The sequence below is a fragment of the Telmatherina bonti genome, assembly GCF_933228915.1.
Source record: "Telmatherina bonti genome assembly, chromosome: 21".
Lineage (NCBI taxonomy): Eukaryota > Metazoa > Chordata > Actinopteri > Atheriniformes > Telmatherinidae > Telmatherina > Telmatherina bonti.
Genome location: NC_136630.1, coordinates 5,875,073 through 5,900,658, shown reverse-complemented (window position 1 = coordinate 5,900,658; position 25,586 = coordinate 5,875,073). Strand labels below are relative to the sequence as shown.

General features: G+C 41.8%; 1 protein-coding gene across 1 annotated transcript; it reads left to right on the top strand.

Moving 5' to 3' along the window:
* Nucleotides 1–2,568: 2,568 nt before the first annotated feature.
* On the top strand, nucleotides 2,569–3,708 carry ccr10 (chemokine (C-C motif) receptor 10; the record flags this gene model as incomplete). The annotated part of the gene is made up of 1 exon (XM_079261162.1): nucleotides 2,569–3,708. One exon carries the CDS (start codon nucleotides 2,569–2,571, stop codon nucleotides 3,706–3,708), a length of 1,140 nt encoding a protein of 379 aa, XP_079117288.1.
* Nucleotides 3,709–25,586: the final 21,878 nt, after the last annotated feature.

Below are 25,586 nucleotides of genomic sequence, written 5' to 3'. Positions count from 1 at the left end.
ATACTATTATTACACTATAGATTAACTTCTTAAGAAAGAAACTAAATCTGGACCACGATATAAATGCTACAATGATCCAGGCCTGATCCGTATGAGGACATTATTTTTTAAGTTTTAAAGTAATTTAAATATATATAATATATATATAATATGAGTCGTTTTTAGATGTAAAAGAAAAAGGGTGGAAAACAGGTAAACTATACATACATAAAAAGATTAAATAATTAATACGTAAATATTAGACGTAACAAAACGAGCTTCTGCTCCGCAGTTAAAGCAGAACAACTAAAAATAGATTGTTCAGGTTTCTTGTGTTATTTAGCTTAGAGCTGCAGATATGACTGGTGTGTTTATTTAACTTTTCTTTTTGTCAGTTGAGGCCGTGACGGACATAAACTGATGTCTGGAAAGCATCGAAGGCAGATTGATGAGGCAGATGAGTCAAAGAGGAACTGGTCACAGTGTTGTTCGGAAAGAGCAACAAAATTATTTTTTATTGATTGTAAATGCAGTGAATCGGGAGGAGATCCAGGTGGGACTCCTTGTTTCCAGCAGGAACAGCTATGAAACACTGTAGTTATACGAATCTGAACTTTTTATATTTGGAAGTTAAATTACGCAAAAATATCTCTTTATTAAATAAAAAATTTTAAATTTTATTGTACAGGAAAACTCTCCGGCAGTTTGGTTTGTGGCTCAGCAGAACACATCTGTCTCGTATTTATTTTCTTTCTGACAGTTTCTCATTTTTCCATCCGATGCCTGAACCGTTTTTTCTGACAAGCTTTTTCACGATAAATTTCCTCATGTTTGCTGCACTTCTTTAGTTTTAATTGTTGGTAGCCGTAAATATTGAGACTTTAATACAAAAACACTGAAATAACTTCTACAAACTTCTTTCATATAAAAAAAAAACCTTTTTCATATAGATTTTTATACCAGAAACACGTCTCCTCTATGGCACCACTGTGTTCACAAAACAATTAGTCCTCTTACCTCTCAGAGAAAGTCCTTATCTTAGGTCCTTAACAAGTAGTTAGAGCTATTACAGGAGGAAAAGGGACAATATAGCAGTGAGAGTCGGTTTATTGCCACTCTGAAATGATGAAAGGGGATTGTGAAAACTGTCTATAAAGGCTGTTAGCACGCGACATTGACTGATCTGTAGACCTTCAAGCTACCCACGGTTTCCCCTGAGCCAACAACCCGATGCCACTGTCACGCAACGTGGTGCAAAATGACTAGAATATCACAACCAGTTAGTCAGATCGAGGAGCAGAGCTAAAGTTGTGACTTTCAACCTGAATGTAAGACTTGCTGTTTCCTCATATCTTGACGTAAGGAACAGAACTGCTCACAATCAACCCAGACTTCATGTAAATGGGAGCTCCACATATTTTTTTTTTTTTTTTTTTTTTAAACAAGAAGTCCTCACGCAACTTGGTAAAAGAGTGGCATTTTGCAGAAACTCAGAATGACTCATGATATTCACTACAGACACATCAAAGCATTAATAAGAAATGTACGGCTGTCTGGTCCAGACAGACTACTTTAAGCTTGTTTGTGACTTCACAGATTAGTTTGTGAAGTAGAGGATTTAAGGTAGACTAACGACAGCTGGATTACATGCAAACTTGTAATTTTGTGAAAGTGACAGATTAATTAATCAGTAAAAATTTATAGCTATGTATAATATATAAGAACTTTTATAAATTGTGTTGCAAAAATGTTTTGATGCAAATTATATTTATATAAACACCCAGAAAATCCTCCAAAAAGCTTGATCACCAGAAGAAAACTGAAACTTTATCCCTGTCAAATAAAATAGTAAAGAGTGGGAGCTAGAATTGGTCAAAATGTCTCATTTCTAATCTTTTATTTCACCATTTTTAATATATTAGATTGATTTGCAACCACAAAGAGGCACTTGGGTAAATGTAATGCTGCGTGAGTTTACATGGAGCACTTTCCATTCAATCAGACAAATAAAATTGTGTTGCGGGAATACCTCATCTGATCCAGTCAGCCTTGATCAGAATAAATTTTCTATCCAGTCGAGAGCGGTTTAAAACAACGGGAAAAATGATGTGGCGTGATGATGACCTTTCTGCACATGCGTGGACCACGTCGGGACTCAGGCGACGTGATTAGCATCAGGGGAGACTTGAAAAATGGCAAACAGAAGTGTCCTGGGTGTGCTAGCAACTCGAGGAGTTGAGCATAATTGTGCATCTTGATGTTTGAAAGGCTTGAAGTGCAGATGGTAAAGTTTTATTAAAAAACTTGTGGCGCTATACAAATAAAGCTAAGCTGAATTGAATTTTTGTTATACTTGAACCCAGTTTTTCTGTGGATGGAATAAAAATAAGTTGAAATGTAAACTAGTGCTGAAAAGCTAATGCTAACTAAGTAGTGTACACATGTTAAGGCTTTGAGTGACCATAATCAGCCGCTGTCTCCACTGTTTAACTGGAGCAAATCTGTTTAAGCACCTTTTGAAAGTTCAGTGCATATTTTATTTGGAAAAATGTGGTTAAAGTTGTCTTTTTCCTCTTTTCCTCAGCAGCGATGGAAGACTGCCTATCTTTCAACCAATCCTATGATGCTGATTATCTGGAAAATATCAGCTTTTGTTATGACTCCAATGACTTCCGTGAGGCAAACGAGAGTGAGGAGGCCATCATCAAAATGTTTCAGGCCTGTTTTTTCTGCGTGATCTTTCTGTTCGGTGTGACTGGAAACTGTTTAGTGATTGCCACTTTTGCGCGGTACCGCCGCCTCCGTCTTCGCTCCATGACCGACATCTTCCTGTTCCACCTGGCGCTGGCCGACCTCCTCCTGCTCCTCACCGTCCCTTTGCAGGCTGTGGAGACTCAGTATGAATGGGTCTTCTCCAACTTCCTTTGCAAAGTCATGCGTGCATTATACGCTATCAACACATACAGCGGGCTGCTGCTGCTGGCCTGCATCAGCATCGACCGCTACATGGTGGTGGTTCGAGCCCAAGATATGCTCCGGTTGCGCAGCCAAATATTCACAGCAGGAATGCTGAGTGCTGTTGGTGTCTGGTTTTTTGCAATTCTTATTAGCATGCCAGAAATCCTCTATGCCAGGGTTGTCAAGTCTGACGAGAAATTGTTCTGTGTCATGCTAATAAGCGGACCGGTCAAGATGGCCACCAACGGCGCTACCATTGGAGTCTTTTGCGTGTCCCTCTTCACCATGGTGATGTGCTACTCGTCTGTTGCTTGGGTGCTGTGGGGAGGCCATGTGCATCGGCAAGGGAAGCGATGGCATCGGCAGCGTACCCTGAAGCTGATGGTGGCTCTGGTGCTGATCTTTATGATCTTCCAGCTTCCCTACACTGTGGTGTTGTCTTGCAAAGTATCTGGTCGTGGGGATCTGTTGTCTGAGTACATCACCTGCACTCTGGCGTACACCCGCTGTTCCCTCAACCCCATCTTGTATGCCCTGGTGGGTGTACGCTTCCGTAACGATATGCTGCAGCTCACCCATGACTGCGGCTGCCGGTGTGGACCTCAACGGTGGTCAAAGACCTTGAACTCGAGCTCCATCTCCGCTTCTTCTCCCGCTCTCACAATGATCTCGGTTTGCTCGCCGGCATCTCCGACATCTCCAACCGAACCCAGTTACTCGAGCAATGACACAGTCCCGTCCATCACGTTTCAGCTTTCAGGATGCAAATGAATCCATGGGGATGAGGAACTAGTGATGGGGAGTGGAGATTTCCACCTGAATGTTGGTACAACTGAGTGTAAACACCTGGTTCACCCTGGTGCCTTCATGTCAAAGAATTGGGGAATCTTTTTGTAGATTTTGTAGATGGTCTGTTATGAAGCCTTTTCACACCTTATCAGGTGGAATGTAAGACATTTCCAACTGAGTCTGTTTTTTTTGTTTTTGTGAGACATCAGCACCACTTCCATCCTAAAAATGTATCTTCTATACAGCTTAACATGTGGGTTTATTGCTGAGCAGTTAAGGAAAATGTCTATTAGTAATGTTAAATCACAGTTTGTTTTCCACTACCTTACCTGATATCGCCATTCCCACCTTTACCAGTTACCCAACTAAAACCAGCAGGAAGCTGTATAACCCAACCCTTTCGACTAACCCAGTCTTTTCCTTCCAAAACCATGAGGACAAAAGACTAGGGGTGTGTATTGGCAAGAGTCTGGGGATACGATATATATCGCAATACAGGCAAACAATACGATATATTGCGATAAATCAGGATACTATAAACAAGACAATATATTACAATTTTTCTTTACTAGTAGTAAACACCGAACACTGTTACATGCTTAACCAACCTACTGAATAAGAACAGAAAATCTACATTTCAGAACAGAAACTTATTTCACTGCAGAATAAATAAAAACACTCATCTTTATATAAAAGATGAATAAAGAAATGAAAATCTGCCTCATCAGTAAAAATTGGTTGTTTTAAAATCAATACAGGGCTTTTGAATATTGATATTTCCCACACAATATTGCAATATTTTGACATCAGTATTTTCTTACACCCCTACAAATGATCCACTGTGAGTTTAGAAATGGACTCTGATTATAATTTACCCTTCTTTGATGTTCAATGGTGTTTGAAATATATTTGTGTTCATATACTCAGTCATTATTTTGCTGATGACCATACCAAACCCAGCTGAGTGGATGCATTAATGAAGTATGTTCTCTGTATTGCTGTAATTTTCATTTTTTAAATAGAAATATATAACTTGACATGTTGTTTATATCAATCTTATTTGCCCTGCGATGGACTGGCGAGCTGTCCAGGGTGTACCCTGCCTCTCGCCCAGAGACTGCTGGGATAGGATCCAGCTTCCTCGTGACCCTTCATCGGACTAAGCGGTTTGGATAATGAATGAATGAATGAATGAATCTTATTTTAGACTAAATCATCCACCAGTTACCCATCCTGTGGTAAATAAAATGGTGGAACGAACTCCTGGAATCATGTCTAAATGTGCACACCACTTGAGATGTTCAGTGAACCAGACTTGCTCAGAACAGAGTATGTTTTTCAATTCATATGTTTGTAAACCTACAGAATCTTGTTTAATTATTTTATGTAAATAAACATGCTTGTACTTATCTGACCTGGTTGTGGTTTATGTATAAGGGTATTGGCATCATCTCTCAGGACTGCGGCTGGCAAGTGAGTGAAAATTAATCTGAACTGACATTTAACTTGGAGACCTTTTGCCATTTTCTCCGTGATGAATTTCCTATCAACTAACTCTGCATCCATCTTGTATCCTACTTGACCTGTTAGCTCTCTCCAGCCAGAAAAAGACTAACAGTGACTTTTTCTCTTTTGGTCTTGTTTCTTTGCTGAATCAGCGACGGTTTTGGTTAAAAGAATAATTTCCAAAGAGTCTGGATGAGTTATAAAAAGATTAACAATGTTTATTAGAATAAAAAGGAAAATGGTAATGGTCGCAATCAGAGAAGATGTTCAGAAGACCATATATGACTGTATAGTTCTGGCTAGGGGTGGGAAAATCGAACCAAAAAAATCGAATATCGGGATTTTTTGCCTCAGGCAAGCCAGAAGGCGAAGCTCTCGATTTACCAGGCGATCTACGTTCCTACCCTCACCTATGGTCATGAGCTGTGGGTCGTGACTGAAAGAACCAGATCTCGTATACAAGCGGCTAAAATGAGTTTCCTCTGCAGGGTGGCCGGGCTCTCCCTTAGAGATAGGGTGAGGAGCTCGGTCATCCGGGAGGAGATCAGAGTAGAGCCGCTGCTCCTCCGCATCGAGAGGAACCAGTTGAGGTGGCTCGGGCATCTGGTCAGGATGCCTCCTGGACCTCCCTGGTGAGGTGTTCCAGGCACGTCCCTCTGGGAGGAGACCCCGGGGAAGACCCAGGACACGCTGGAAGGATTATATCTCTCGGCTGGCCTGGGAACGCCTCGGGATCCCCCCGCAGAGTTGGCAAATGTGGCTGGGGAGAGGGAAGTCTGGGCTTCCCTGCTTAGGCTGCTGCCCCCGCGACCCGACCCCGGATAAGTGGCAGAAGATGAGATGAAATAAAATGGGATTTTTTGCTTCACAAACTCAAAATTGTAACAAATGTTTTTCAAATAAAAATAATACATTATAAAATGGTCATTTTTGTAGTTTTTATTGATCTTTTTACTTGTCTTCTTGGGCATTATAGCAGCAGTACGATGATACTGTGTTGTTTTTTCCTCATTGAAATCAAGAAAAATGACAGCAAAAGGAAGTGTCCCTATCCTTGGGATAACTTCAGATATGTTTCATTGTCTATAACCTGCCCAGATCCTTCCCTGGGGTCAGGTTGCTTCAGGCGGGGTGGGGGAGGAAGAGTGATGCTGACTTGTAAATTCAGAAAGCCCAACCAGAGCTTGCATATTAATGTGGAGCACAAGAGTAACGGCATCATCATGAGAGAGAAGATAAACTATGAAATGTTTTCTACACCATGTGCGTTCTGAACAGTGTATTATCTGTTTTCTAATGTAAAGCAAAACTCCGCTGCAGCGTCACGCAGCATCCTGGATGTAAACGTTGTAAAGTGTCGGTTTCTCAGCCTCTGGGCAGCAGAGGTTTCAGAAATGCTCATGATAGATGTCACTCTATTAAAACATTAAAGTCATCAAGCTTTCACCGGCTGTTGTCAGCGAGGGCATGTAGAACATAAGTGTGAAAAATGTTGGTATCAGCTCGTCACACGTGGTGCAAACAAACAGCCAGAGCAGGTGGTAAGTCACACTGAAATGTTGAAACGAGAACCATGAAGTGTTTTGAAATACAGGGAAGTGGGTTGTTTTAGGAAGTAAATTTCTGCAGTGTTTCACAACATTGATAATAACATATAAATACGTTTTTAAAATATCTATAATTGCCATATTTGCATGTCTATCAGTCTTCTGGATCAACATGCACCAGAACCTCCTGTAACATCCTCCTCCTTCGTGGTTGAAAAACTGAGGTCTGAACTTTAAAGCAGGATTAGTGACTAAATGAGGTACCTTCAAGTTTAGCTCTGGGTTTTCCATCATGAAGCTGGTTTACTTTTGTTACCATGGCAACCTGTGGAGGTAAAACATCCCGTTGTGCAGGTTAGGTTCAACAAGAGATCAGTGCATGTAAAACGCTGCCGTGAAGTGACCTGTTTTCTTCTAATGCTCTGTGTTGCAGAATTAGAGATGAACGTATCCACATCCTCCTTCAGCTTTACGAGGGTGAGTTAGAGGGGAAAAAGATCCCTCCCAGATTAAGACTGTTACCAACACTGAAAAAATGATTTATTTTGGTTAAAAAAAAACACATATAAAGAGGAAAAACTTTCATTATAACATTTTTCCCAGCTATGAAGCATTTCTGATCAAACGATCAGTTTCTGTTAAGTCTGCAGCAGGAAAACCTGGAATTCTCACCTACACAACATTTTAACCTTAAACTCTGGAGAAAAACAAAAAACAAAAAAACTTTATAATAAGACATTTTATTTAAAAAGCCAAAAGTAAACAAAGTGTTGGAGATGGAGGGAAGTCATTTCAGCAGGTATGTTTTAAGCCTGGATTTGTTTTAAAATGGAAGAAAGATGAAAGAAAGATGCCGTTTCTTTTGTCGGTTGGTAAATATGATAAAATCATGCTTTTTTCCCTCAAACAGTTAAGTTGGAACATTAAATCACTTTTGCACAGTTTGCAGTAACGACACACATCTCTGCTTCTTGTTCTCTGCAGCCAGTTCACGTTATTTCCAACCATAAGAACACGGGGAACAAATGCAACCAGCTGTTTCAGCTGCATTAGAAATTATCATACTAATGTACTTGTTATGTTTTTAGATTCTGCTTTGTCAGCTCAGAGACGAAGGATCCCGTGCAGTCATCGCGGTGGACAAATTGTTCGTCAATGGACAGCTTTACCGTGACAAAAATACCACCCCCTGGCTCTACTAACCTCAGGTAATATCTATCACTCATACAGCTAATTATTGTTCAATTTACATGTTAATCTGCTATAAGCACATTAATTATGGTAATTCAGAACTGTACATTTACTGCCAGTCTTTGTAAATTTGCTGTTGTTGTTGCTTTCGTTTTGTTCTGTTTTTGTTTTTTGCCCCCCCCCCCCTTTAGGGCTTTTGTTTTTGCTCTTTTGTTTGTGCTATTTCTTTTTATGTGTAGTTGTAGTTGTTTGCTTTTCTCACTCCTTTCCTTTCTAGCTGCTCTTTCATTCTATTATGCCATAACAACAATAATAGGTAGGGTACGCACGTACATCCACATGACACAGACACTAAATGTCATGCACATAACACACCTACAACACAGAGCACGTTTAATCACATCAACACTCACCCCCAACTCTCACACACACTCTAAGCATGTGGACAGACATATAGGAACATTGTACACACAGATGAATTTATATACGCACACAATCTACACGCAGCATGCATGCATTAATGTGGGCTTGCACACACACAAACACACACATACTTTTATAGAAACACTTCAGTAGCTTGAGCATGACCACCCTGAGGTTTGTTACGTGGAATATACGGGGAGCTGGTTCCAGGGAGAAGAGGTTGAAGGTGTTTAGCAGATTGAATGATCTACAGGCAGACATTGTCCTGCTACAGGAGACTCATTTATTAAAAACAACAGCTAATGTACTCTCTACAGTACAGTTCCCTCACGTGTACTCGGCCTGCTTCAACTCAAGACAAAGAGGAGTAACCATTCTGATAAACAGGAAAATTAATTTTACTGCTAATAATATAATTTTAGACCCAGGTGGAAGATTCATAATAATGACATTATCTATCCTAAACATGAAGTTATGCATTGCAAATATTTATGGCCCAAACACTGATGACCCCTCCTTTTTTCATTCCTTCTTCTCCTTACTATATGATCACCTTGATAATACACTTATCATTGGGGGCGACCTCAACATGACCTTAAACTCTGGGATGGACAAGGGGGGCGGAGCAGGGAAACACAGGGTCTGGCAGTCAGCAAGAGTTGTTAAACAATATATGGAGGCTTTTGGTCTTTGTGATGTCTGGCGCTCACAACACCTCACTGCTAGAGAGTACACTTACTTTTCATCTGTCCACCACTCATACTCCAGAATAGACGACTTCCTCACTAACAGCTCTATGATGAACAATATCTCAGAAACTAAAATCCATTCCATCACTATCAGTGATCACGCACCAGTATCATTTACCCTAATGAATAAGAAAACTAAACCATCTTATAGCAAATGGAGACTTAATACATCATTACTTAAAGATCCTGATTTTATCAGTTACTTCAAACGGGAGTGGTCTTTGTATATAGAAAACAATGACATACCAGGAACATCAGCATGTGTTCTTTGGGAGGCAGGAAAAGCAGTAATGAGAGGGAAAATAATTTCATTTTCATCACATAAGAAAAAGAAGGAGAGTTCAAAAATATCTGAACTAGAGCTTAAAATAAAATCACTAGAAGATGCTTACAAGGCTTCTCCAGAAGAGCACGTTCTGAATCACATAAGAAAAGCTAAACTAGAGCTGAATGAAATAATTAACCAAAAAACCCAGTTTTTGTTACAAAGACTTTGCTTAGAGAATTTTGAACATAGCAACAAATCTGGAAGATTTCTCGCAAATCAATTAAAAGCAAACAAGGAGAAAACAACCATCTCCTCTGTTAAAGATTCAAGAGGAAATATCCTCCATGATCTTGATGGAATAAATGACACATTTAGGGATTTCTATAAAACATTATATTCCTCAGAAACAGATCCATCAGACAACAGCATTGAGGAATTTCTCAGCTACCTCAATCTTCCAAAGTTACAACAGGATCAGGAAATGGTTTTGGACGCACCCATTTCAGTAGGGGAACTACATGAAGCTTTAAAACACATGCCCAGCAATAAAGCTCCAGGACCAGACGGTTTTCCAGTTGAATATTATAAAGAATTTTGGTCTATACTAGCACCCACTTTTTATAAAATGGCTTCAGAAATTAAGGAAAAAGGTCGAATATCTCAAAACATGAATTTGGCTAGTATTACAGTAATACTAAAACCAGGAAAAGACCCCAAACTCCCATCTAGTTATCGTCCAATATCACTAATGAACGTAGATCTTAAAATAATCAGTAAAGTGCTTGCTACAAGACTAGAAAAAATAACTCCACTTATCATACATCCTGATCAAACAGGATTTATCAAGGGACGACATTCCACCACTAATACGCACAGACTAATAAATCTAATTGATTATGCCACCATACATAACCTGGAAACTACAATAATCTCTCTAGATGCTGAAAAAGCATTTGACAGGGTGAACTGGAAATTCTTATTTGCAACATTAAGAAAATTCGGGTTTGGCTCATCGTTTATCGACTGGATAAAGATACTGTATAGCAATCCAAATGCATGCGTCAGGACAAATGATCAAACTTCTCACAGCTTCAGATTGCAGAGAGGCACCAGACAAGGCTGTCCACTCTCCCCCTCACTTTTTGCAATCTTTATTGAACCCTTAGCAGCTAGCATTAGACAAAACAAAGACATTAAAGGCATTAACTGTAGAAATATGGAGCATAAGACCAGTCTTTATGCTGATGATGTATTACTTTTCCTTCAAAATTCACAATCATCCATCTGTCAGACAATCGCACTCATCAATCAATTCTCATCAATTTCTGAATATTCCATTAATTGGTCTAAAACCACCGTTCTACCCATCAACTGTTCCTTCCATAATACTCCTGACACTGCTTTACAGTCAGGAGATATTAGATACTTGGGAATAAACATCTCACCCAGACTGTCAGACCTTACAAAGCTAAATTATGTCCCTCTACTAAAAACAATTGAGGACGATCTCACACGGTGGAAATCTTTACCCATATCACTAATGGGAAGAGTTGCAACTATAAAAATGATGATTCTACCTAAAATCAATTATCTGTTTTCAATGATCCCCATTAAACCTCCCTCCACCTGGTTTAAATCACTGGACTCTAATGTTACTAGATTTCTCTGGAAAGACAAACCACCACGGATTAGTCTAAAAACACTCCAGAAGACTAAAGATAGCGGTGGCTTAGACTTGCCTAATTTCCAAAATTACTTTATAAGCAATAGACTACAATACATCTCTAAATGGCTTAAACCTAGCTATCTAGATGAACCATGGCTTAATATAGAAGAAGCTATGTGTGAGGATATGGCAATTTCAGACCTGCCATTTATCAGCACAGCTGTCAAACGCCAAAAATGCTTTAAAAGCATTAATATCAGCTCCTCACTAATGGCCTGGTGGGAATTTCTTAAACTAACCAAATCCTTGCTTATTCCATGCAAACTTACACCTATTTGGAACAATCCCGACATCCAGCAAAACCGGAAAATGATAAACTTCCCTCAGTGGAAGAATAAAGGAATAAAACAGTTAGAACATTTAATAGAAAATGGGAACTTTCTCCCTTTTGATACAATTACTTCACGATATGAAATCAGCAGCACAAAATTCTTAGAATACCACCAACTTAAATCTATTATAGGTAAGAAATACACCCCTGATCAATTAAACTTGCAGCTACCTATCAGGGCTGCAGAATTCTTAAATCTCAATGCCCCGAAACTGTTATCCAAAATATATAGATTACTATCAAAGCTAGACGATTCCATATGTCTCCCAACTTCTAAATGGGAAGCAGACTTATCCAGTAACTTTGACCAAAATGAATGGTCACAAATCTGTTCAAATACATTTACAATGACTAAGAATTCAAACATGCAACTAATACAATTTAAAATTCTGCATAGAACTCATTATACAGGACACAGGATGTTTAGGATGGGTCTGTCACAATCAAACATCTGTCCACACTGCACTGGCAACACGACTGACAGCTACTACCATGCTTTGTGGTCTTGCCCACCTGTCCAGGAATTCTGGTTTCAGGTATGTAAAGATCTGTCAAATTGCTTCAAATGTAACATCCCTACAAACCCCAAACTGGGCCTACTGGGTTACTTGGGTGAAATTAACATAGAATTTAATTCTGCAAACTTAATCCTCACCAGTTTATGTATCGCAAAGAAAACTATCCTTCTAAACTGGAAAAGCAAACAAAGTCTGTGTATCCAGCAGTTCAGAAATCTCTTATTAGATCACATCAGTGTCGAGATGATGTCTGCCTCCTCAAGAGATCAGTCAGCTGAACTTTATTCCCTCTGGTCCCCTGTGATCAGCTCCATCACTTAGTATGGGGGGAGAATGTGACCTTATTGCGCTCGGGGTTGGTGGCCGGTTGGGGTTCTCTGGGGGCTGTGGGTCTGTGGTGGGCTCCTGGGGGGGGGGGGATTTTGACTGCTCCATTGCTGGAGTGGCTAGGTTTCTAGCCCTACTGTGGACCTGGATGGGCCAGCGGCTGGAGTTGCCGCGCAGCGGCGGGGCGAGGTCGCTGGCGGGGGATGGGTTGGCGGGCGTGACTCCGTAACGGGCGCCTGTGCCGCCGTGGGGTGGGCTGGGCGGGGTCCCGGGCTCCGGTGCCCGGGGTTGTCCCCTGTCTCTTGGGGGTGGGGGGTCGGCTTGTGCCGGGGGGGGGCTGGGCTGACCTGGACCTGCCGCTGCGGCGGCGGGCAGGTACGTGCTCTGGTGCCTGGTTGCGACCCTGGGACTTGTTGAGTGGGGGGTGTTTGATAGTGTGGATGGGATGTGAGTGTGTATGGAGGGATGTGTGTAGGGGGTGTGCGTTGAGGACTGGTGGCGGTACATAGGTATGTGGATGTGTGTGGGTGGGGAAGTGTGATGATGCGTGTGTGGGGGGGGTGTGGTGGTGTCTGTGGGGGGGGTAGTGCCGTGTGTGTAGGGGAGTGGGGTGATGCGTGTATGTGGGGAGTGGCGGTGGTGCATGTATACGGGTGTGTGTATGGGGGGGGAGGAGGGGGGAGGGGGGGCGTGCTGTCTGTGTGTGTGGGGGGGGGGGGCAGGGGTGTATGTATGGGGGAGTGGGTGGTGCATGTGTGTGGTAGGTTGGTGGATAAGTGTAGATATGATGGATGGGAGTGGGGGAGATTTGGATGTGACGTGGGGGTCAGGAGGATGGTTTTAAGGGTGGGCTGAACGGGTGGCTGGGTGGACCTGAATGTGTCCGGAAGTGTGTGTGTGTGTGGCTGTAGGTTTGTGCTGAGACAGTGTGAAGTGCCGATGTGTGGACAAGGGGGGGACTTCATGTCCCCAGGTGGGGGTGTCCTCTGTGAGTGAGGGGGCGGTGGACAATCGGTCTGGGATTCCCCTTCTGCCGCCCCGCCTCCTCTTTGTCCTCGTGCCCCCCTTCTGCATGTGGTGAGTTGGTCCCCTCTTGGGTCAGTGATGACTCTCTGGTTAGAGTCGCCGAAGGCTCTGGTTACGGGGATGGCTGTCCCCGGCTTGTCCTGGTCCTTGGGGGGCCCTGGGAGTAGGGGGCATGCCCAGTGCTGCGGGCGGCTCACCTTCTGGAGGAAAGCTCACTTTCCTCCAGACTTAAATCCCTCAACCCCTCTTCCTCCCCGCTCCCCATCACACACAGGCAGGGTATTGGGAGGTGTGCACGTGGCGCTGGGTGGTGAGAAAGGCCATCAAGGTGGTCTTGATCGCTGCACCCAGCCTCGGCTCACCTCCCAGTTTTAATTACACTTAGACACCAAACACCAAAACACTGACGACTCACATGATTAGGGGGAAGAGCATGCGGTGTATGGTGGGCGGGGCTGCTTAGGTGGTCCCTCTCCCAACACCGCGTGGCACTTCCCTCAGTTTTAATTGCAACTAATACATACTTCACAATCAGTCATAAGCGGGGGGGAGGCAGGGACGATAGGGTCTTCTCATGCCCCTGCTCTCGGGGCTTTACTGGGGGGGGGGTACGGGTGGGGGAAGAGTGCCGTCCATTAGGCCTAAGTCTGGGCTGGCCTGGCTGTAGGAGGGTCGTCGCCGGCCCTGGGGGGGTGCTGGGTCGGCTGCATCTGTGGGGTGGTGGGGGGGACGCTGGGAGTGGTGGGCGGTAATTATGGGGGCCCTGATCGGGGCCATCCTGTCCTCTGCCCCCTCTGAGGTATCTCACATGGGACATGATGGAGGGGTGAGGTGAGGATGTGTGGGAGTGGGTGTATGGGGTTACAGATGGATGGTGGGATGGCTGGGGGGGGATTAGGGTTGGGGATATAGGTGGGTAGGGGATAGGGATGTGTGAGGATGAGTAGATGTGTGTGTGGAGGGGTATGTTGGCGCGTGGGTTGTATTGGGGTGTGCCTGTGTTGGAGGAGTGAGGGTATGTGTGTGTGTGTGTGTGTGTGTGTGTGTGTAGGGGGGGGTGTATATGCGGAATGGGATGTGTGAGTGAGGGTGAAGTTTGGAGGGGGGCTATGGGTGGTGGAGGGGTGTTTGGTGGGGCATGTGTGGTTGGGTAGAAGTAGAGGGATGGGGTGGCGGGGTGTGAGCGTGTGTGTGTGTGTGTGTGGGGGGGGGGGGGGTGAGTGGGGGCGGGGGCGATTGGGGTTCGTGTGACTTGGTATGGGTGAGTGAGTAGAGGTGGGGTGGGGTTGTATATGTGATGGATGATGTGCATGGATTGCAGAGGGTTGTGTGGATGGGGGTTGAGAGGGGAGTGCGTGTTTGGGGGGGGGGGGGGGGGGGTATGCATGTATATGTGTGAGGGGAGTGCGTGTTGGGGGGGGGGGGGGTATGCATGTATATGTGTGTGTGGTTTGGTGGTGGGGGGGTGGTGTCCTGTACCCGGGGGCGCAGCTGGTGCGCTGGGGTGCGACCTGGCTGCCGCTGGGTGGCGGTCTGGGGATCCTGGTCCTCCGTCGGTGTGGGCTGTGCCCTCTGCCTGCGGGGGCGGGGGGCTGCTCACGGGCTCTTGGGGCCCTGGGGCCTGCGCTCTGTCTGCCCTAGGTGGCCGGTGCCCGGCGGGATCGGCCCTTGCCGGCCTGGGCCTGCTGGGGCCTGTTCCCCCTGACTGCGGGGACTCTGGGTGGGCACCTCCTTCGCCACCTCCTGGGCAGATGCATGGCTGGCTCTGGAGTGGGGGGGTTGGGATCTGTACCTGGGGGTGACTGTCGGTTACCCGGGTCTCTGGGTTCTCCTGGCCTGCCTCTAGCTGTAGGCGGGCGGGGTCACATTGGCATGATCTCTCTTCTCTGAACACGTTCCACTCTGAATGTTCTGCATGAATGTTCTGCATGTGTCACAGTCACTGAGTCATCCAGCAAGTTTATTCACTAACAGCAGGTACCTCTCTTTCTGTCTTTTTGACTTAACTTGCTAGTTTCTGGTCTTCATGATTGTCAACGGTTTTGTTCTCCACGAATCTAGAGTTGGCTTGTGTGGGTGTATATATTTATGTGTGTGGGTGGGTATGTGTGTGTACTTATGTGTATGTGTATGTATGTATGTGTATGGATATGTATATATGTATGCATATGTGTGAGTGTATGTGTATGTATGTGTATGTGTGTGTATGTGTATGTGTATGTATGTGAGTATGTATATGTGTATATATGTATATATATATATATATATATATATGTGTGTGTATGTATGTGTATATGTATGTATGTATATCTATCTTTATGTATGCATGTATGTGTACATGTGTGTGTATGCATGTGTATGTATGTGTATATGTATGTATGTATGTATATATGTATATATATAATGTATGTGCGAGTGTATATACATATATATGTAGGTGGGTATGTATGTGCATATACATGTATGCATTGATCTCTTTCTTTTGTTTTTTTTTTGTTTTTTTATGTTCTCTTTTCTGTTCTCTTTCTGCCCCTTTCCTGTCCTTTCCGGTCGGGTCCAGTAGCATAAACTCTGTAATACAAGCTATTATCCAAAACAAATTGAAAAATAAAATAAGAATCAAGAAATACAAGGGGATCATTACATCTACAAAAGTTCCCCTTGGCAAAATAAATTTGCTCAGCAGAACACAGCATCCAGAACATCAGTCTGCTTGCTTAAATGCTGGACAAGACAAAAAAAAAAAAAAAAAAAAAAAAAAAAGATTCTGCTTTGTCTCATCACCGTTTTAAAAGCTTTTAAATGTCATTTCTGTGTTTCTAATTTGATTTATTTGATCATTTTTACCCTCGTTTCTGGCAGTAATGTAAAACACTAAATTATTACACATTTTCTGTTTTTTTTTTTTAAGCTTTTTTTTTTTTTTTTTTATGAAGAATTTTTTCCTGAAATGTAAACAGGATTTTTAAAATCTTGTACATCTCCTCTCAACCCAGCCGTGTTTCAGCTAACTTTACAACCTGCTACCACATGATGTTAACATGAGATCTTTAACCTCAGGAACAGGCCTCAGTGGCACTGAATACATAAGTACCCAAGTACACATATAAGTTTATTGTAAAAAAAAAAAAAAAAAATCTTGTTTACAAGTTTAATGGCTTTAAATGAGGTTAAACTGTCTGTTTACCGGAAATATCTCCGAGCAACAACGTGACGATGTTTATGTTTTTCATGCCCATGTTTTGCAGAAGGTGGGCCAGTGGTTTTAGCTCTCAGCTGCTGCAGCATCTTTCTCACACGGACACTCTGCTGGTTGGTAGGAAGACGTCTGAGTCACATGAATCTGCTGCTCATCGTCAAGACTCTGGTATGAACACAGTCTGAGGACGCGACAGGACATGTTCATGTTATTTTAATGGAATGAAGCTCCGTCCTGATGTAAACATAAAGCACAAGGAAAAATTTAGCAGTACCAATATAAAAACTACTGATTGTTTCAGTTCCTCAGAAACTATGAAAATGTGTTGTACCAGCCTTTTTCTTTTAAAGGCGGTGGCAGTGTGGAGTGTCTGATTTTGTACGCACTTCTAAAGATCCAAATAATAAAAAAAAAAGGATTTAGAAAATTACAAATAATTTATTTTTCTTTAAAGGTGGAGTATGTAAGATTTTCAATATTTTAAAAAAAAAAAAAAAAAGAACCAAAAAACAACTACAATCATAATTAGTTTTTTTTTTGTTTTTTTTTTAAACATGTAGGTTCCAGTCTGTCCATATTTGATGTGTTGTTAAATTACAAGTTAATTAATGACAAAGACCCTTCTTAAATGTTTGCCTACCAGTAAAAAAAAAGTGCTTTTTGTCATTTGTCATTAATTAAACTTGTAATTTAATAAGGCATCAAATATGGACAAACTGGAACCTACATGTTCAAAAAACTTTCTAATTATGATTGTAGTTATTTTATTAATTTATTTAGAAAATATTGAAAATCTTACATACTCCACTTTTTAAACAAAAAAGAAAAAACCAAAACAAAAACCCAACAAAACGCCTGAATGTGGTCAAAAAATCCTTTCACCTGTCTCACACCACCTGACACTGATTTCCAACAAAAAAAAGAAAAAAAAACACCACCCGGACGTGACATAAATTACCTGTCTGCCCTCGTTCTCACACTCATCAAAAGGTAATTATAAACTTTAAATAAAAATCTGTGTAATATAAACTAATATACTGACATATAATAGAAATAATAATTTAACTTCCATAACAGCCATCTCTTATAAAAGAAAACAACACATAAATGGCCTCCACATGTAGTTTTACTGCTTTGCTTTGACCGTGGTGAGGAGGTGTTCAGTCAGCTAAGAGTCAGATATGAACTAATTCACACTGTTATTTAAAGTCTTTATCTGTGTTTTATAAAAACCAGCTTGAAAATGAGAAAATGTTCAGTCGGTAGGTCGTGAAGTTGTGGTGAAGTTTCTCTTGTAGTGCAGAGTTTTCACCACTAGGTGTCAGTGTAATGCAGAGTATTTTCCACAGTCTGCAACACCGTCGCTGACAAACAGTATTACTACATGCCTGGAAACACTTTCACAGCTTTTAATTCCTTTATTTAAAGCTTGTTGTGCCAGATAAACACTTTTATCCCAACGTTTTGTCTTCTGTCGGTTAAAAAGCCAAATGAAAAATGTTTTACATGAGAGGAAGAAAGCAGATATATGCAGAAGCAGTAGAGATGTTTGATGAGAATGCACAAAAAAACCAAACAGCACACCAGCGGTGAAACACGGGGATGGAGGGATGATGGTTTGGGCTGGATTACATGTTTCCTCTGTGACGGTCCATCCCAGATTCCTCACCAGTAACCCCTTGTCCATGTGGAGGTATCCTTACTCGGACTTTTCCCTTTATAAACATGAATTTCAGATTTCTTGAATTTTCTGACATCTTGCACTCGAACAGGACAAATTTCTGAATCTCTTCTGATGTGTCCGTTGTTTTAAAGCAGTTTCCTCTCACATGAAGACAAACCAAACATTCTCCATCCTTCCTTCATCCTTTGAGCTCCTTGTCTGTCGTCTAGTCTTCTGCAGAGACATCCTCACTGCATTGCAGGGATGTAGTATTTGAGCAACCAGAGTGTCTTTTTAAATATCTGACTCATAATGACAGGAACAGATTAAGAGTTATTATTGTTTTTTGTTGGATTCGGTTCACTGCTTCGATGTGTTTTCATTACACCTGCTCAAAAATTAAATGTCGTAATAAAAAAAAAAAAACACAAATGGAAACATCTACAATTTGTGAAAAAAAAGTCTCAAATATCGCTAAAAAGCTTGTATGTTCCAATGATGTGGTTTTTTCACTGTTTAGATATAGTAAAATATCGCAAAAGTGTAATGGAAACATTTTTTTTTTTTGCATTTACATGTCCCTGGATGTGATGTAGTTTTTCTGATAAAGATGAAGCGGTGTGGAACAAACAAAAGCAAATTTCAGAGTTTTAGAAAAGAAAATGAGAAAAGCTGAAAAAAGCCATACCAAATTCTCTGCAGCAAGTAGAAATCCCCAAAATAACGCTACGTGGTTTCTTTGCATAAGCCACAATTCTCGTAAAATCTCGTTTGGCTGACAAGGTTTTACGAGAACTGAGGCTTATTCACCTTCAATGGAAACACTTGCAAATCACAATTGTTGTTTGTCGAAACTTAAAATTTATTTTGCAAAAAAATGTAATGGCTAGCATCTAATGCCATATTCATATGTGTACGAAGTTTATTTGTGATATCACACGTTATAAAACTGAGGTGCTAATTTCTCTGCATTGATGACTTGACAACACTGGTAAAAAAAAAACCTCTTTCTAATAAATTCAGGCTCCCTCCATGTATTTTTATAATTATCAAGTGACCCTTATGGAAATCCCGTCCCTTAATTTAAGATCCTCCACTCTGTCCTGATCATAGACTGAATATAAAAGATGGGCGGAGCCTTCTTGACATCACCAGTTGGTTTCTGAAGAGCTGAATTGAATCTCATTGGGCGGTTCTGACTGTCGCCATCTTGGCAGGGGCATGCGTGTCGTCTTTTCCGGAAAATACTCTTTAAACTCTCCGTGCTTTGGCGCCCAGTGCCCGCCAGGCCAGCTTGCCGTCACCCTGTGCTACCCGGTGCCCCTGCCTCGTCGCGCCGGGGGGGCGCCTGCCTGGGTGCTTCCACTGCTCTGGGCTCGGGGGACGGCGGCTTTCTCTGCTTTTCTTGCCTGGGCTCTGTGTTCGGTGGGCTTGCCGGGCCCTGGGGGCCTTAGGCTTCTCCTCAACGCCTCGATCGTGGTCGTGCTCAACTACAAGCACTCAGCTGATCTTTGATTGCAGTATCACAGGTTGAACACTCACACGTGCACGCCCACAAAGCGCTCATCTTCCCATCTGCTTCTGACTAAATGTTGCTGATGACTCTCTGTTGGTGTGTTTGATAACGATCGGTATTGTAATTATTTTTTTTTATTGATTTATTTTTTTGTTTGCATATTGTCACTATTCTACTTATATTGTGTTGTATTGCAGTACTGTAGTAGTTTATATTGTTTTGTGTATACTGTGACTTTAGCAGCTTAGACATGCCTTTCTTTTCTCTCTCTCTTTATCTCCCTTCAACTTCTTTTTTTTTTTCCTCTTCCTCTGCCAGGTCCAGCACGGCTATATCAAGACTGATGATGATTACCAAAAAACCCCAAAAAATTCAGATTATCAAGGGCAGCTATATACATGAGATGTCTCCCTTGACAGAGCAAACCTGTCTGGCAAAAATATGGCACGCAGATTGCTGTTCTGTATGCTGAGATGCTGGACAGGACAGGTTGGAAAAAGAAAAGAAAAAAAGGATAATTCTGAAATGGCAAAGAGGTGGAGCTGAGAGGGGGCCATGGTGGATGATTGACATCTAGCAAACTCTGACTTGCATGTAACTAAGAGTTAACTAAGCTAACCTGGAACTAACAGGAGCTAACTATCCAACGGTGGTAAACGGGCTAAAGCTAAATTACTTTAACCATCTTAAAACCATGGTTTTTCACATTCCTCCTTTTTGAAGCAGGATAAAAGGTACCTGTCAATCAAAAGGACACGCCCCTAAATATGCCGAATTATAAGATTAAATTACTTTTAAACGGGCGAGTTAGAAGAAAATTCACTCCCCCCACAGTTGTCATGAAGGTAAACCTGACCTATTAAAGCAAACATGGATTTTTGTACCAGGCTGTAAACATGTTTATTTCTGCTGTAAACATGTTTATTTCTGCTGTGAAGTTGGTCTATTTAACATGGGAGTCTATGGGGATTTGCTCTGTTTTGGATGAGGGGGGAACTGCAGTTTTTGGAAAAATGTGTTTACCAACTTTTTCTGCTATGGATTTCCTTTGGATTTTCCTTTGACTAAATGCTATGTAACATTTAGTCTGATCTGAGAGTGGTTTAAAGACTAAAGTCTTTAAATTTCAGTCTCTGGCACCTTAAAACTCAAGTGTCCATGTAAAAGACCCATTCTGTCCCCATTTCTGCTGCCGAGCCACAACCTTATTTCTGCATCACCTTCCAAAACTATGCAGACGGCGCATGCGTTAATCGCATTAAAAACATTAGTGCTGTTAAAAGAATGTGGTTCAGAACTGTCGCTAACACATTTCTCCTGAAGATTCCAGGGAAACATTTAAAGAGAAAACTAAAAGCACGCTTGATATGTGTTGGATTTATTTCTGGTTCTACAGGAATAAAAGATAGTGGAGATAAATTTGTTTGCTAACTTGAAGTAATGGAGACTGAACGGCGTGTAAAGTAGCATCAAGAAGCCACTGAGTGAGAAAAAAAACTCTACGACATCATTACGAGAATGTTTTGGATTATTACTTAATGATAACACACAAATGCAGTGAAGACAGAAAACACAACTTGCCCCTTTAAATTGAACGTCTATTTGTTTGTGTTACTCTACTGGTTATATAAACTCATCATTATGTGATGTGTCAGGCCAACCAGGTGTGGCCAGAAACTCAGGTATCTGTGGTGCTCATCATTAATTTAATTAAAAGCAGCCACACTTCCAGCAACGCTGCGGTTTTCATGTCATCGCTGCTCACGGCTGAGTTTAAGTGTTTAATCTGCTCAGCAGCTGCGTAACGTCTGTGGTTTGCTGGAATGAAAGCTGCTCTGAGACATTCTGGTTACGCAGCATGCGAGTGCTGCTGCGTAACCAGAGGCTTTGATCACGCCAATCTAGTTGTGTGAGCTGCCAACCTTCACCTGCTCGTTACCTTTATGAAGGTGAATCAGCCCAGCTGCACAATGTCAGACATCCTGATCTTAATTATGACAATAAATTCATTTAGGAAAGTTTCCTTTCATGCTTCTGAAGGTAATTTCATCTCCTTTTTGTTGTATATTCATAGATGCAGTTGTCATAGAAAGGGTCCAGATCGATAACTTAACGGCAGCTAAGTTAAAATGGATGTCTTGTGATGAAGGCTCCTGGAAGTGGGCAGGATGTATGAAGCTCTGAGTGAACACTTTTTGAAGTTGGTGCTTTGGAAGTTTTTAAAATAAAGTGTAAAGGTCTGATGCTGAACAGCTGGGCCGGATGCTAGCTTGTCACAATAAGCAATAATCGCACAATAAGGAAAAATGCATGCAGTAAGTTTGCCAGAAGCAATAATTTTCATTTGTCTTTCTTTTCTGTCGCATTTGTTTTAAGACAATATTAACTAAACACGCCAATATAACAAGCTTCCATCTTCACTTAAGACCTTAACAAACAGGCTAGCTCCAACTTCCCGACAGTCTAGCATCACTGTGGTGTTTAACCGACAGATTAACTACAACCAGGACAGTGCAACATGGCGTGTACTCAGACAGCGTGACTGGTAAAGCCATGCTGTCCTTTAATATTGTTAAAAAGGCGACATTTTGAAAAATGTTGCAAATATTTCACAGCCAGTATGAATCACCTGGATGAACATACATGTCACAAACAGCATTTCCACGACTTTACAATGACATGAAAAATGAGGTTCTACCATTCCACCTCTAGTCAAGTCCAAACATGTCCCCTTATATGAGCTGACCATAGACTATATAATGGTGTTTAGAGACCAGATGTTCCAGATAACCACGTTACCAAAACCCCAGGAGAAATCCTGTTCTGTTTTAGCAGAGTGGAGACTGGATATATATGTATATATATATATATATATATATATATATATATATATATATTCATTCATTTTCTAACCGCTTAATCCAATTCAGGGTCGCGGGGAAGCTGGAGCCTATCCCAGCTGTCTTTTTGGGCGAAGGCAGGGTACACCCTGGACAGCTCACCAATCCATCGCAGGGCCACACAGAGACAAACATCGAGCTAAATGTTCTTTAGAAATTAAAGTATGTTGAAAGGGTGTACTTGCATAATTATGGCATTATTGTTACTTTAGTTGAAAATGGTCTCAAAATGACAACAATAATCGCTTAGTGTAATATCGCTTATCGCAATAATTTCTGAGACAATTAATTGCATAGTAAAATTTGTTATTGTGACAGGCCTAGTCGGATGTCTGATATAAACGGCTGTTGTCGTAAACTTGCAGCACAACAACAACACTGCCAGTTGTTATTTACCTTTCGGCTTGTCCCTCTGAAGGGGTCGCCACAGCAAGCCATCACACAGGTGGATTGGCGCATGTTGTGACGCAATGCCTTGCATTGGGACTGGCTGTCAGAGAACAATAGTGTGTCCCTCAGAGCTGCAGCAGCGTAGAGGAGCAGGACTCGAACCACAAGTGGAACTACCACCTGAGCCACTGTTTTACAACAACACTGCCAGTAATAGCTGCTAACACAGAAGAAGCTAGCTTGGTAGCTTCACTGTCTTTTGGAGCTAAATGTCATCCACATGTTATCTGTGAAAACTTTTCAACTGTTTGTGTCTCATGATCGAATCTCCCAAGTTGTCTGGCAAATATTTTTCTGTTGTCGTTTGGTGTCCTGTTCATATATGCATCATTCAAGCCATTTTATTTGTATAGTGCATCATAAAAATATGCTTGCCAGTGTGCTGCAAATAGAGACATTCAGCACACCACCAGATTCTGAAATCAAATTACATCAAAACTCTGAAAACAAAGAATAAAAAATATCTCTAAAACATATTGAAACTAAGTTACTTTAAACTAAATTCAGACTAAAATACACTAAAAGACACGAGACTCGAGTAATTCACGTTGTGAACTATTAGACCTGATCAGAACTGAATCGTAGCTGTTGGCATGAACGCAGCCATGATGCATGTGAGGAAAAGCAAAGGCTAGCTTATATCATCTGATCTAAGGCTACGTTCAGACTGCAGGGCTTGCTGCTAATATCGGATGTTTTTGTGAAATCCGAATTTTTTGAAATTCGGATTTCTGTTTTATATGAACCTCATGCGCACCAGATGCGTCCCACATGCGTAGAAGACACGGCGACGTGCAGTGAGCGTGCGTGTGACGTCTTTGTCTTTGTGTTTGTGGAAGTAAATATGGACGGCAGCAGACCATTTGCTATTTTTTAAACGTTTTGTCCAACCGTAGCCACAACATTGTGAATGGGTTCGTTTTAAGGAGACGTTTACGGAAGAGGAAAGTAAAAGTTTTGGTCGAGGCCTTTTGTGAAGCTGTGGCAGCAACAACTGCAGAGAGAAACGTTTGGGTACGGAGTCGCAGTCAGGATTGGTGGGAGAGTGATGTGAGCGCATTTACCGATAAAGAGTTCATAAACAACAAACGGAGAATAATCGTGTCGCGTGTCAATGACTCGTCGGTCGGATTAATGCGACCTGACCGAAGTCGCATGGCAAAAGATCAGACACATATCGGATTTAGGACCCATATCCAAGCGGCCTGGGTCGCATTCGAACATATCAGATCTGTGTCGTTCAGACTGTTAAGAAAAGATCGGTTACAGGTCGCTTACGGGCAAAAACATCGGATTAAAGTCACTTCAGCTTGTAGTGTGACCGTAGCCTAAAGGAGCCATAAAGCTTAAATCTAAAAGTTTGCGGCAGACACAGCTGGCATCCTGTAGCATAGCGTAACATAGCTCAGCTTTGATGGTTCACAACGGTCAAGTCGGTTGGGCAGGTGGTGTTAAACATCTATTTTACTTTCTACCTCTGTGTCCTTGTAAACCGACACAAAACTTTCAGGTCAGAATGCAATAAGACTGATTACTTTCATCTTTCAACGCACACATTTCTTCTCCCTTACATCCGTTTCAGATCTTTTATGTTGCCATGGTTGTCAGTTCATCCACTAGGGGGCAGTGTTCAGAGTTCACGTCTGTGTTTTCATGCTGGTTGGTCGCTGTAATGCGAAGTTGTTTCCAACCTTCTGAAAACACCAGAAGAATAAAACCACAAATTTTTTCCCTTCTCAGCTTCTTTAGGTGCTTTTTTTTTTTTGGCGGTTTGTCGTCTTTTTCCCGTTGCTGCTCTTCTTCTGGTTTCTTCCTTTGGCTGGTTGCGTGTCAGCTGTATGACTCAACACTGCCCCCAACGTTTTCCGACGGTATTGCTTCGTTTTGTCTGTTTAAGTGATGGAAAGCTAAGCTCTCTGAAAACGGACCAAATTACGAACCTAACCAACGCAGGAGACAAACTACGTCAAGCATAAAGAGCCTTAAGAGTGATTATAACAATAAGAGAAATAAAATTGTGTGTTTTCTAACAGTCATATGAGCCTCCATATTCCGTGTATGAGGCCTAAAAATGAGACAATTCTGTCTCTTTTCTATCACTTTTTAGCAAATGTGTTCTCTAACAGGTGAGTTTTTTCTTTTTGTGACCTCACTAAGCAAAATAACCACTCCTCTGGTAGTGGATAGCCAACGAAAGCTGCATCCTCTCCTCCAGAGGGGCGTGGAGTGGGTGTGAACATGTCCACCAATGAACATTTAAAGGTTCAGACAGAAACAGTTGGTTGCCAGTAAAGCTCAATCGAAACACTTCAGGAATCAGTGGAATTAAGGAAATTCTTTGAGAACAAAGCTGTCGGATCTCTGACAGCCAACTGCTGGAAAAAATGTATAAGCTTTAAGATGAGAGGAGAGTTAAACTTTACGGAGTTTATAAAATGCAATCTAAGAAAAGGGCAAAATAAATCATGCCTTAGATTTAAAACCCACACAAATGTTTAATATTTATTGAAACCCAGGTTT